This window comes from Microcaecilia unicolor, chromosome 7 (genome assembly GCF_901765095.1).
Source record: "Microcaecilia unicolor chromosome 7, aMicUni1.1, whole genome shotgun sequence".
Lineage (NCBI taxonomy): Eukaryota > Metazoa > Chordata > Amphibia > Gymnophiona > Siphonopidae > Microcaecilia > Microcaecilia unicolor.
The window spans coordinates 127965764-127980594 of record NC_044037.1 but is presented as its reverse complement, the minus strand read 5'-3'; the positions used below and the strand labels follow the sequence as shown (position 1 = coordinate 127980594).

At 42.7% G+C, this 14831-nt stretch overlaps 1 protein-coding gene across 1 annotated transcript in view; it reads right to left on the bottom strand.

The window, feature by feature from the left end:
- The window catches only part of COL18A1 (collagen type XVIII alpha 1 chain), a 782170-nt gene that overhangs the window by 198218 nt on the left and 569121 nt on the right, over window positions 1-14831 (bottom strand). Inside the window, exon 18 of the mRNA XM_030210084.1 lies at window positions 13344-13397. Coding sequence (XP_030065944.1) covers window positions 13344-13397 — 54 coding nt within the window. The remainder of the gene's footprint in view (window positions 1-13343; window positions 13398-14831) is intronic.

Genomic DNA, 14831 nt, shown 5'->3' with positions numbered 1-14831 from the left:
GAGACAGATAGGAACACGTTTCTACACAGCTCTAGCTGTCACCCTACACATTTGAAAGAGAGCCTTCCTTTCTCACAAATGCTCAGGATAAGGCGTATCTGCTCTGATCTTTCCACTTTCAAGATTCAAGCTGATAACCTCATGTCTAATTTACTTGACAGAGGCTATAGCAAATCCATTTTGAAGAGAGCATATCGGAGGGCCAAATACAACAACAGGAGTTTACTTCTCTCCAAGTATCTGAGACATCAAGATGATGACAACAAATTTACAATGGTAATGCAACATAGTGAACACAGTGAATACCTTGCAACCATGATCAAGAAGAGATGGGAAATTATGAAGACCACACACACCTTTGAAAATATTGACTTACGTATCGCCTTCTCTAGGACAAGAAATGTTAAAGAGATTCTCAGTCCTGCAGACATCAGACCATCGATCAATAGAAATTCAACTAAAATTTGTGGGCATTTTAAATGTGGCCATTGCCAAATTTGCAACATCACCACACAAACCAAACAAATTATCAATCCCAAGACCAAAAAAATATACGGATTATTGCATTTCACTAACTGTCTTTCTGACCATGTTGTGTATTGTCTGACGTGTCCCTGTAATAAAAAATATATAGGGATGACTACGAGACCTTTAAAGGTCAGAATACTGGAACACAGATCTAATCTTAGGAGGTTAGCGATCAAGGAACCCATTGTTGAACATTGTATTGAACACAAACATAAATTTGAAGATCTACGATGTGTTGCAATTGACTGGATAAAACCGTCTCCTCGGGGCGGTAACCGTAAACTTACACTAGCAAGGAAAGAAGCTAAGTGGATTTTTGAATGGGACACTTTAGAGCCCAATGGGCTGAACAGTTCAATTGATTGGTTCAATTTTTATTAGCGTTCAATACGTCATGTTGACGGCAGTATTTCAATCAGCTGTTTGAACGTGAACGCTGAGGCGCCATTTTGAAAAAGTTCATGCCTTCAATTCAGTATGTCTGCTCGTGGTGTGACTCTTTTTGTGTTTTGTATTCTCATTAATATTCGTTTTCTGACAGCAATTTACAACTATATGCACTGTTTGTTTCAGATTTCAGCATACAATCAGCACTCCGTTCCTGATGAAGCCGTGGTCTTAGGTGAAACGGTGATCTCCGTATAGTTGAGGCTTTTAAATAATTTAGCCCAAAGGTGACAGAGTTTTTTGCCCAGTGATAGAAACGCTGTGTGAGTTATAATTTGAGCATTATATAACCATGCACTAAACCGCAGGCATTTTGCCAGCGGTTTCTGAGGGCTTTTCTCTGTTACACCAATCCGACACCGATAAGTTCAGGCTGGAGCTTTCACAAAGCAGGGAAAGAGATGCCGGACCATGGTAGTGGAGGGGAGGGAGAAAGATGCTGGATCGAGAGGTAGATTGGAGAGAGATCTGATAGGAGGTTGTAGAAGAAGAGAGGTGATGAAGTCACAGAGAGAAGGGGAGAAAGACAGAAAGAGATGCTGGGATGGGAGTGGGGGGAGGTGATCAGAGAAAAAAAGAGAGACTAGAAGGGGGGAAAGAGTGGGAGAGTTGCTAGACACAAAGATGGAGGAAAGGATAAAGAGAAAGATACTGGACTGTGGGGGGGAGGGACATGGGAGACAGAGGGAAGGATGCTGTCCCTAGAATTGGGGGGAGGGTGCAGGAAAAAGGGAAGAGAGGTGGAAAACCTGGACAACAGATGGAACAGGGGTGCAGAGGAGTAATACTCTACACAGGGGAAGGAATGGGGAACCATAGGGCAGGTCCTGAACATGGGTGGGGGGGGGGGGAGGAGGACAAGGACACCAAAGGAAAGTGCTAGACAGGACAAATGGAAAGATAGTGGACATGGAAAGAGAAGACATGCCAAATGGACTGGAGAGCCTCAAAAGACCATAAGATGGAAGTTACTTAGAGGTGGGAGATCAGAGCAGAAGGGACTCAGGGAGGGGGTACAGCAACAGAGCAGAAGATGACTGGGACTTGGTGATTGAGTGGGAGAACTTTAGGGGACACAGCAGGCAACTATGGATGAGAGAAACGGAGAGGGAATTTCAAGGGGACAGCAAGGATCTGATAATTGGTAGGTATGAGCTGGGGGGTGTTGACGGGTTGGGAGATGAGTAGGAGTTTGAAATGAAGGGTAAGAGAAAGGGGATGAACTGTGGGAAAAGGTTGAGACATAATGTGAAATAACATGGAAGACTGGAAAGAAGATTGGAAGCATTGAAAAGGGAAGAGATGAAGGATACTCAGGAGAGATTATGGGAGGAAGGGGGATGGGTCTCTGAAGGGGTTGAGTAATAGTGGAAATGGAGTTAAAATGGTGAAAGACAAACAATAGGAGACAGGTAGAGGGTAAGAGATAGAAGAATAGCCTGGAGGAAAGGGAAGAAAGGTGACAAGAATAGAGCTGGAGCTGGGGCTAGGACTGGTGAGAGGATGAGAGGCAATAGGGAGTAGGCAAGGGCTGAAAGAGTAAGTACAGAGGATGGAAATAGGGGACTAGGAAATAGGGTGAAAGATGGGGGTAAGAGACTGGGGTAGAAGAGACTAAGAAAGGAGGGAGCAATGGGGTGCAGAAGAGGTGATAAGAGGGAGATGGGAAAAGCTGGTAGGTAGATGAGGAGACTAAGAAGAGGAAGAGGGTAAGAGAAAGGGAGAATTAGAATAAAATGGAACAGGTGGATATACATGCAGAGAAGATAAAAATAGGAAAAAAACAAAACAAAAAAAGACCAGTAGCAAACCGGTGTAGAGAAGGAAAAGAAAACAAGAGAAAAGAAATGGAAAGACAAAGCTGAAAATAATTTATGAGAGGACGGACACAAGAATGTGAAAATATACTTGGACCTGACCAATTAGAATGAAACTTCCTGATATTCAAAACAATTTAGCTAGCCACTGACCGGTTAAATTGCTTAGTTTGGACTAGCCGCTAATATTCAGTGGCACTTAACTGGTTAAGTGCTACTGAATATTGCAGTTAGCACTGAACACAAAGTTGGCTATTTTGGGGGTGTTCTGGAAGAGAAGTCACCATTTGGCCACTTAAGCGGCCAGGGTTAGTGCATAAATGGGACCACACAAATGTCTGTCCTATCTTTATGTTGTAACCCATGGTCGCTTAAGTGATGAATATTGACTTAAGCGGCAATGTGTTAACCGGCTTAAAAATAACCAAGCTGAAGCCTGCACAGGTCCTGGCTTTGAATATCTGGGAATAACGCCATCAGCGTGACCACAACACTCACCGTCAATGGCTGGATATTGACCCTAAAATTCCCAGACCATAACAGTAGAAAAGAAAAATACTGAATTCTTTTTAAGGATTAGGATGTGTCCACTTTGGAAAACGTACATCTTTTCTACTTTTGTATTTTGTAGAGTACCAGTACTGAGAGCCTGGCTATCTTGGGTGGAGAGTCTCCATTTCAGTTTTTGACGTGGTCCCCTATTTTGTATCAGGTGAGGGTCTGTCCATGTCTGCATGTAGTATCTGTGTAGGAATCTGTAACAGTACAGTTTGTTCCAGTTTCCCAGTAGTGGGTACTCTGGGGCCCATTATAATATTTATTGTAGTGTCATTCCATAGGTGGGTTAGGGCTATTATGGTTTGTTAAGTTTGTTATGTGGTTTTAAATGTCTTTTTCTATGGTTTTCTTTTATCATGAAAGTATTTGGTCCTATTTAAAAGCAGGCCCTTGGCACCCAAAATGCTCAAGATTGTTGGTCTCCACATCCTGTAGAGTCACCATACAAACATGAAAGCAATGGCAAATGTGTTTGTTATGTGAAACCAAGAGACTATCCTGCTTATAATCGAAAGAGAAAAACACCTATATTGCGACCGAAATCGGGAGATGGGCGTTTTTCTGGCAAAGGTGCCCAAATCGGTATAATCGAAAACCGATTTTGGGCGTTTCCAACTGCACTCCATCGCGGAAATGAATAAAGTTGACGGGGGCGTGTCGGAGGCGGGACTGGGGCGTGGTTAGCAGCCGAGGAGAGATGGGCGTCTTTAGCTGATAATTGAAAAAAAGGTGTTTTTACCGCGATTTTGGGTCACTTTTTTGGACCCTTTTTTTTCACGAACAAGTCCCAAAAAAGTGCCCCAACTGACTAGATGACCACTGGAGGGAATCGAGGATGACCTCCCCGGACTCCCCCAATGGTCACTAACCCCCTCCCACCAAAAAAACCCCACTTAACAAACTTTTTTTCCAGCCTTTATGCCACCCTCAAATGCCGTACCTACCTCCATGACAGCAGAATATGTTCGATCCTCTCACAGCCTTTCCCTGGGTCAGATGTGGCTCTCGGGTGCACTACAGGGTCACATCAGCATTGCATTGTGGTGGGTGTAGGGTATTGGGCTCCATGATTTCATTAGCTTGTGTTACAGTCTCATGATGTTGGTAGTTGGTAGGCTCTTCTCCCATGGTGCTTTTCCCCCTGCCTACTGGGTCAGAGTGTGCCCTGTTGTGTTTCCGGTAGTCCATGAGGTAGTGGCCATTTTTGTTAGCCAGTTTTAGATCCCTTCCATGTGTTAGCCACGTTAGAGAACTTAGTTCTTACCTTGAATGTGGCTGAAAGAGGGCATTGTACAGCATTCTGCCAGCTCTGACCTGCTAATCTCACTACCAGGGAGACTTGTTGCAAATGGTGGGGCACAACCTCTGATCTGCAGTTAACTGTGAGTAAATGTGCTTATTCCAATAAAGGACGTTTTCGGAGAGATTAGTCTTCAGGTGTAAACTGGTGTGCCAATGTTATACAGCAGTAACAAGTCCTAGAGGCCTGCGTGTATGCAGGTCCCTGGAGCACTTTTAGTGGGTACTGCAGTGCACTTCAGCCAGGTGGCCCCAGGCCCATCCCCCCCTACCTGTAACACTTGTGCTGGTAAATGGGAGGCCTCCAAAACCCACTGTACCCACATGTAGGTGCCCCTTCACCACTAAGAGCTATGGTAGTGTTGTACATTTGTGGGTAGTGGGTTTTGGGGGAGGGGGGTTGGGAGCTCAGCACCCGTGGTAAGGGAGCTATGCATGTGGGAGCTTTTTCTGAAGTCCACCGCACTGACCTAGGGTGCCCAGTTGGTGTCCTGGCATATCAGGGGGGCGAGTGTACTACGAATCGTGGCCCCTCCCATGACCAAATGGCTCAGATTAGGACGTTTTTGAGCTGGGCGTTTTTAGTTTCCATTATCGCTAAAAAAAACAAACGCCCAGCTCGAAAACGTCCATTTTTTTCGAAAATACAGTTCGGCCCGCCCCTTCACGGACCCGTTCTCGGAGATAAACGCCCATGGAGATAGGCGTTTCCATTCGATTATGCCCCTCCACGTTTGTATTTGAGAAGACTCCTGAAGAAGGCACATGGTACCTTGTTGAGTCATTATCCATTTAAATTTTTCTATCTTCATCCAGTGTCTCTGGTCTGCTTTGAAGAGCCTGACTCCAATCCCACTCCTTGCTTTCATTGTGCGACTCCTCGTGGGATATCAGTGTTCTTTCCACTCCTGTGGTTTCCATTGTACCATCTGTTTTAAGACATATACTCAATTATTTTTCTTGTAGGAAAGGTTTAAAAATGTATCTTTTTGATCAATGATTGGAATATGTTAATTATTGTTTGTTTATTTTGAAAAGTTTTTTTCTGTGATGTTTTCTCTCTCTATGGTAGAGTTCTCTTCAAACATAAACCACCTTGAATCCTTTCTTGAAAAATAGGTGGTATATAAGATTCCAGTAGAACGGAATACAATAGAAGACTGTGGTGTCTTATATCGCTAGTTTTAAAAAGATGTTTTGAGGGGGAGTGTTTGTGATGTGGTGGTGGTGGTGGGCATGATGCGTGGAAATGTTATTTAGCTTGCCCCCTGTTGCCACCCCAAATATTTCTGTCTAGAAGCCACTGCTGTCTCAGAGATTTTTCACTGCTATATACATTATATTATGTGTTAGCTTCTGCTTTGGCTTGCTCTCTGATGTTCTATAGCCAACATACCCGCAGAAAGAGACTCCCAGTGAATGCCAAAATTGTCCACAAGGTCCCACCAGGATGTACGGCAACCTACAGAGAAAGGACTCCCAGGCCCTTCTGGGAGATTTGGTGACATCTAGCACAGCACTATTGACAGATCATGCTAGCATTCTTATTAGAATTGAATGGGTCCACTTTTTCTAATAAGAATGCTAGCATGATCTGTCAATAGTTAAACCTACCAAGTGAAGAGTAGGGTCGATGACGTCAGATGTCTACGTAAATAAAAAACAGACAGGAAGTGGGAAGTTTCTTCCATAGTGGAGACCAGACTGCAGTGAATTGAGGAACGCAGAAGAGATTAAGCATACTTTATTTGTATGAGAGTGGTTATTATTGTAACGCAGTTGCTGTTTTATACAGAATCACCCATTGAGAATTGTCATTACCACGGACCCTGAAGCAGGTCGGGAGAGAAGTACCGAAACCTTGGCCAATGTCGGCCGTGGGAAGGAGACTCAGCGATGGCAGTTTGAAGACGGTTCAAACACAGAGATAAGTGTTGATTACTTAAGACTTTTTGGATTAAAAAACTGATAACAATGGAGGTTTTTGTGCCTATGATGACAGTGAGAACTCCTTTAACTAAAAGAGCGGTATAGCCAGAAAGTAGGAGTCTGTTGAGACTTTTTCTCCAATTCAATACACATTATTTGCTCAGTTGACTGTTAGGATTTAAATAAGATAGGACTTGGGAGTATCTTGAGCCATAGCTGACTATTGTCGACCTGTGATGAATGTCAAAAGAGTAAGTAAGAACCAAGATCACCCCAGAGCTCCCCTGAAACCTTTCCCCTACCCCAGAGCTCCCCTGAAACATTTACCCATTATTAGTGAGCCCTTTGAGAGAATAGCTGTAGATATAGCGGGGCCTCTAGCTGTCCCTAGCCTGACTGGGAAAAAGATATATTTATTTATTTTATTTATTTATTGCACTTGTATCCCACATTTTCCCACCTATTTGCAGGCTCAATGTGGCTTACAGAGCACTGTCATGGCATAGCCATGTCAGGTTACATCATACAATTGGTGTTACAAGAAGTTAAAGAAGGCAAAAGGATTTGTTCAAGCATTAGTAGGAAAGTATATTCTGAGTAAAGTTGTAAAGGTGTTATATTATAGTTGGATAGGTGTTGTATTATAACTAGTTAAGGGTTCTAGTGGTAGGCTTTGTTAAAGAGGTAAGTCTTCAAGGCTTTGCGGAAGTTAGTTAGTTTGTTAATCTTTCTCAGGTGAATTGGGAGTGAATTTATTTTATTGCATTTGTATCCCACATTCCCTCACCTATTTGCAGGCTCAATGTGGCTTACATAGATTAATAACATTGTCAGTTCGGATAACAGATCAGGTTCAGTTAGTAATGTGTAGTGATTAGGAGGGGAAAAGAAGAAGAGGGAGTAGAGTGAATAGGGAAGTTAAAGAAGGTCAGTGTTCATAATTGAGTGGGTTGGTGGAGTGACTTAGTGGGGTTGTCGGTTCTCATTGTAGGCCTTGTTGAAGAAGAATGTCTTCAGAGATTTCTGAAAGATGGTTTCGTTGATTGCTTTCAGGTCTGTTGGTAATGCATTCCATAACTGCATGCTCATGTAAGAGAAGGTAGAGGCGTGCATCAGCTTGTATTTAAGATCTTTGCAGCTGGGGTAGTGCAAGTTGAGAAATTTGCGGGATGATCTTGTGGCGTTTCTGGGAGGTAGGTCTACGAGGTTTAGCATGTAGATTGGTGCGTCTGCGTGGATGATTTTGTGTATGATCGTGCAGATCTTGAACGCAATGCGTTCCTTAAGTGGAAGCCAGTGAAGTTTCTCTCTTAGAGGTTTTGCACTTTCATATTTGGTTTTCCCAAATATGAATCTGGCGGCCGTATTCTGGGCAGTTTGGAGTTTTTTGATTGTCTGTTGTTTGCACCCAACATACAGTGCATTACAGTAGTCCAGATGACTTATTACCATTGACTGTACCAGGGTACGGAAGATGTATCTTGGGAAGTAAGGTTTTACTCTTTTGAGTTTCCACATGGTGTAGAACATCTTTTTTGTCATATTTTTCACATGGGTGTCAAGAGTGAGGTTTCGATCAAGGGTGACTCCAAGAATTTTCAAGTTTTGTGAGACAGGGAGGGAGCAGTATGGTGTGGTGATGGTGATGAAGTTTTTTGTGTTATGTTGTGAGGTGAGTACATTGTGTTTTCTGAGTTAAGTTTTAACTGGAATGCATCTGCCCAAGTATGCATGATTTGGAAGCTTTGGTTAATCTCGTTGGTGATTTCGTTTAAATCATGTTTGAATGGGATGTAAATTGTGATGTCATCTGCATAAATGTAAGGGTTGAGGTTTTGATTGGCTAGTAGTTTGGCTAGAGGTGTCATCATTAGGTTGAATAATGTTGGTGAGAGAGGGGATCCTTGAGGAACTCCACACTCAGGTTTCCATGGGGGTGATCAGTCCACATTCGTTGCTACTTGATATGATCTTGTGGTCAGGAATCCTTTGAACCACTTGAGAACTATGCCTCCAACTCCGAAGTATTCTAGTATGTGTATTAGTATATCATGGTTAACCATGTCAAAGGCACTGGACATGTCAAATTGGAGGAGGAGAATGTTGTTGCCAGTCACAATTGTCTGTTTGAATGAATTCATTGTGGACACTAGTACAGTTTCGGTGCTGTGATTCAACCGAAATCCTGATTGAGACTCATGCAGAATTGAGTGTTCATTTAGGTATTCATTAAGTTGTTTCGTCACTATGCCTTCCATGAGTTTGGTCATGAGTGGAATCAATGCTACTGGTCGATAGTTGGTTAGGTCCATTGTGCTTTTTTTTAGCATCTTTCGGTAGCGGGGTGAATAGGATATTTCCTTTGTCCGTGGGAAAGAGTCCATTTTGGAGTCTGTAGTTTATGTGGTTCAGGAGGTCTGTTTTGAATTATTTGGGTGCTGATCTTATTAAGCTGTTAGGGCAGATGTCTAATTTGCATTGCAATTTGGCGTATTTTCCGAGCCAATGTGAGATTTCCTTTGGTGAGAGCGTGTCAAAGTCGGTCCATGATCGGTCTTGCTGGGCATTCTCCGGGTTTTGGGTCTAGACATTCAAGGATATTTGTATAGTCCATTATGTTGGTGGGTATCATGAGTCGGAGCTTTATGATTTTTTTCATTGAAGTAGTTTGCCAGGCTGGTTGCTGATGGGGTGTCTGAGTTGTTGGAGGTGACCTTGGTGGTATTTAGAAGATTGTTTACGAGTGAGAAGAGTTTGTGTGCATCCTTGTATTTTGGACCTATTTTGGTTTTGTAATAGGTCCTTTTAGTTTGTCTGATAGTGTATTTGTATTTTCTTTGTAGTTGTTTCCAGTCTTTGTGTGCGCTTTCGTCTTTTTTCTAGCTCCATGCTCTTTCTAGTCTTCTGACCTGTTCTTTTAGTTCTTTCAATTCTTCGTTAAACCATGGTATTGAGTTTTTTCTGTGTGAGGTTCTGGTTTGAAGTGGTGCTATATTGTCTAGTACTGTTCTGCATCTGTTATCACAGTCTTGGAGAAACTGGGGTGAGTCTGCAGGTATTATCCCTTCGTCAGTGTAGAATTGTTGCCAGAATGTTAGTGGGTCTGTTTTGCCTCTCGTAGTATATGTTTGTTGTTTTTGTTGTGTTTTTTTTTGTTTTCCAGTGAAGGGAAAGGTTTGCACTGTAGTGGTCGGACCATGGCTTGGCTGTCCATTTTGTGTCTATTAGTTTGATGTTTGGTTCTGATGAGAATTTGTGGGAAATGATATCTAGTGTATGTCCTTTGCTGTGAGTGGGTTGTGTATTTGGCCAGTGGAGCTCCCATAGTTGAAGTAAGTCCTTGCATTCGCGTACATTGCTTGAGTTAGTGTCTTCAAGATGAAGATTGATGTCTCCTGCTATGAGAAGGTTCTGGGTGGAAACACAAGTATTCAATATGAAATCCAGAAAGTGCGATTGTGACTCTTGCCAGTTGCCCGGGGGTCTGTAGAATAAGATCAGGTTTAGGTGGTTGCGTAGGTTGGAGTGGTTGATTCTGACTGATGCTATTTCGAGTTGGGGAAGAATAGATTCTGCTGTTGTTGTGACTGTGAACTTGGATTTATAGATTATTGCTATGCCTCCTCCTCTTTTTCCTTTTCTTGTCCAGTGGGTAATTTTGTATCCCGGAGGACAGAGCTCTAGAATTATAGGGTCTTTGGAGTCATGGATCCAAGTTTCGCTGATAAGTAGGAAGTCAAGATGGTCCGCTGTAATCCAGTCGGTTAGTGTTGTGGTTTTATTAACTGCCGATCTGGCATTGATGTATCCTATTTGTATTTGTTGGTGTTCAGTTGGGTTTGAGGTAGTGAATTATAGCTGCGTGCTCAAGTAGGAGAAGCTGGTCGAGTGAGTTAATTTGTATTTTAGACCTGTGCAGCTGGGGAAGTGTAGGTTGAGATAGGTGCGGGATGATTTCTTAACATTTCTTGGTGGTAGGTCAATGAGGTCTAGCATGTAGGTCGGGGCATCTCCGTAAATGATTTTATGAACAAACGTGCAAATCTTGAATGTGGTACGTTCTTTAAGTGGTAGCCAGTGTAAATTCTTTCTTAGGGGTTTTGCACTTTCATATTTTGTTTTCCCAAATATGAGTCTGGCTGCGGTATTTTGGGCTGTTTGAAGTTTTTTGCAGCTGGCGTAAAGTGAGTTGCAATAGTCAAGGTGGTTTAGTACCATTGACTGTACCAGGTTCTGAAAAATAGCCCTTGGGAAGTAAGGTTTAACTCTTTTGAGTTTCCACATGGAGGAACATTTTCTTAGTTGTGTTTTTCACGTGAGTTTCGAGAGTGAGGTTTCGATCAATGGTGACTCCTAGAAAAGTTTGGGGTGGTTATGGTAGTGAATTTATTTGTATTGTGTTGTGAGGTTATTATGAGGCATTGTGTTTTTTCAGCGTTGAATTTTAGTTGAAATGCGTCCGCCCAGGAGTGCATGATTTGGAAGCTTTGGTTGATTTCGTTGGTGATTTCCTTTAGCTCATGTTTGAATGGAATGTAGATCGTAACATCATCTGCGTATATGTATGGGTTGAGCTTTTGATTGTCTAATAACTTGGCTAGGGGTGTCATCATTAGGTTAAATAGTGTTGGTGATAGAGGGGATCCTTGGGGAACACCGCATTCAGGTAGCCATGGGGCTGATGTCTCTGCGTTAGGTGTTACTTGGTATGATCTTGTTGTTAGGAAACCTCTAAACCAGTTAATAACATTACCTCCAACTCCGAAGTATTCCAGGACGCGTAGTAATATTCCATGGTTGTCCATGTCGAAGGCACTGGACATATCAAATTGTAGAAGTATGCTATTCCCGGTCACAATTGTTTGTTTAAATTTGTTCATTAGAGTGATTAGTACTGTTTCAGTGCTGTAATTCGATCAAAATCCTGATTGAGCTTCATGTAAGATTGAATGTTTATTTAGGTGGTTAGTAAGTTGTTTCGTCACTGAGCCTTCCATAAGTTTGGTTATTAGCGGGATAGATGCTACTGGGCGATAGTTGGTTAAGTCATTTGTACTTCTCTTTGCGTCTTTTGGTAAAGGAGTGAGTAGTATATTTCCTTTATCCTTTGGGAAAAGACCATTTTGTAGCATTAAGTTTAGGTATCGCGTTAGGTCCATTATGAATTGTTGAGGGGCACATCTTATAAGAGTACTGGGACAGCTGTCAAGTTTGCATTGCGATTTGGCATATCTTTTGAGTAGTTGAGAGATGTTTTCGGTCGATAATGGGTCGAAGTTGATCCATAATCGATCTGCTGGATATTCCCCATGTATTGGGTCTAGACAGTCAAGGAGGCTTGAGTAATCAATTGTATTGTATATGTTGACAGTGGTGGACTTTGCTACCAGGTATCCTGAAGCGGTAGCCTTATCCTCATTAAAAGCAGAGATAATTGTCACTGTCCTGCTAGAAATATTTTCCTGGGTAGGATATCCATGAGAAATGCTCTCAGACCAAGGGACACAGTTTATGTCTGAGCTGATCCAAAATCTGTGGGCACACTGTGGAGTGAAATCTGTACATACCACCCCATATCACCCTGAAACTAATGGGTTGGTGGAGAGATTTAATGGGACATTAAAGCATATGTTAAACACATTCGTGGAGAAACGAGACGAGATTGGGAAAAGTACTTGCCCTACCTACTGTATGCATATAGAGAAGTACTTTAGGAGTCTACAGGGTTCTCCCCATTTGAGCTGCTTTATGGCTGGAGGGTGAGAGGGCCCCTTGACCTAATAAGAGAACGCTGATACCCCTGTAACTGAATATGTAGTTAATAAGTGGCAGAAATTAGAAGACCTTGTGGGCTTTGCCACAGATAAGTTGCAGGAAGCCCAGAATAAGCAAAAGACCTGGTATGATCGTAAGGCTTGAAATAGAGAGTTTTAAAAGGGCCAGCAGGTACTTGTTTTACATAGTAACATAGTAGATGACGGCAGAAAAAGACCTGCATGGTCCATCCAGTCTGCCCAACAAGATAAATTCATATGTGTATACCTTACCTTGATTTGTACCTGTCTTTTTCAGGGCGCAGACTGTATAAGTCAGCCCTGCAGGATTCCCCGCCTCCCAACCACCAGTCCCGCCTCCGGCACAGACCGTATAAGTCTGCCCTCCACTATCCTCGCCTCCCAACCACCAACTCCTCTTCCCCCCACCTGCTTCACCACCCAATTTCGGCTAAGCTTCGGAGGATCCATTCCTTCTGCACAGGATTCCTTTATGTATATCCCACGCATGTTTGAAGTCTCAGTTCATCAGAATATGGTCCTGTGTTTGCTGCCATTAAGTATCTTCTGTTACTTTTCTGCTGTACTGATGAAAGAATCAATTCTTTTCTAATATCAAGGGGCATGCCCAACAGGGCCGCCGAGAGACTGGGCCGGGCCGGGCCCGGGGCAAGGGTGGGTGGGTGAGACCGGGGACTGTGGTGCCAGGCCCCCTTTGGAGGCCCAAGCCCGGGGAATTTTGTCCCCCCTGCCCTCCCATCTCGGCAGCCCTGATGCCCAATACACTAATGCTGAACTCCAAGAGTATTTTATACTTATCCTTGCATCTCCCTTTGACATACATGCAACATTTTCTGATTTTCAGCAGCTACAGTGGAATTTAGAATGTAAGAGTAATGCTACTGATATGCCTACTCTATAGCAGGTGAGAGCAATAGTAAAAGTACCATAAAATATTATGAGCAGCTTCTAAATGTTGAATAGACAGTACCTTTCTTCCTGGCAATCCTGCTAACCCGGTATCTCCTTTAGGTCCTCTTGGGCCCTAAAGAATAATGAAAATGTAAGTATTTCCCACAGATATCACATCACATACAGTACTACTCACTAGGAATAGGGAATGAAAGCTTCAAAACAATAGCTGGCTCAGATGACCTACTACAGCACCTGCACGCTTCCTCTTCTCAAATACTTCTTGCAGGTTTCCTCTCCATGATAGTCTCACTGCCAGCCTTTCCAGTGTGACAAACTGCCACAGATCCTAATGTTGTGGCAGGCTCATGAGTACATAATTGTGACATCCTTACTGTAGGTCCTTCTGCTCCCCAACTCTTTAGAAGGCATCTCACTGTTGTGGCAAACTCCTGTAGGCCCCTCCCCTACTACAAATACTTATAAGATACTACTGAAGGTTTCTTCCACTAAAACACTACCCCTTCAGCTCGCCTCACTTCTTTAACAAGTTCATAAATGTAGCCAGAACAACTTTCTTAGGAAGCATATTCCACAGCAGTACCATCAGCAATGTAAAATATTTCCTCCTCTTAAGAAAATGAAGTCTACATCTTAGACTGAGATGAATCCAATCTCTATGTAAACCTTTAAGGCAGGGTTAGGGAATTATTTGGGCCTGGGACCATACTTAGACTTGGTTTAGCTAGGAGAGCGGTGGGTAGCAATGAGGGTCCAGATGGTCTGAGCAGTGGCAAATGGTAATTCCTGCAGCATTCCAACCTACTGAAAAGCAGAGATCTAAGAAGCCTACAGTGTTATAAATTCCAGACTATAGAAGTCGTGGAAGTGGTATGTTCTTACTGCTGTGGACCAGGAGCCATGTCATTACCATAAGCTAAACTGGAAGCTCCCAAAAGCCACCATTTGCCCACTACTGCACTGACATTTTATAAGAACATAAGAAGCCATACAACAAGTATCTGACAGAATCCTAAACAGTAGCAAGATTCATGAAACTGATCTCAGGGACAAGCAGTGGCTTTTCCCATGTTTACCTCAATAGCAGTCTATGAACATTTCCTCCAGGAACTTGTTCAAACCTTTTTAAAACTTAGATATGCTAGCTACTGATACAACATACTCTGGCAACTAGTTCCAGAGTTTAACTATTCATTGACTGAAAAAATATTTCCACCTGTTTGTTTTAAAAGTAGTACCATCTAACTTCCTTGACTGTCCCCTGGTCTTTGCACCTTTTTAAAAGAGTAAAAAAACGATTTACGTTTACCTGTTCTACACTACTAAATATTTTGTAGACCTCTATCATATCCCCCCCTTCAGCCAACTAGTTTCCAAGCTGAAGAGTTGTAACCTCTTAAGCCTATCCTTATACGAGAGGAGTTCCATCCCCTTAATCATTTTGGTCGCCCTTCTTTGAACCTTTTCTAATTCTGATATATCTTTTTTAAGATATGGTGACCAGAACTGAACACAATACTCAAGAAGCAGTCACATCATGGAGCAA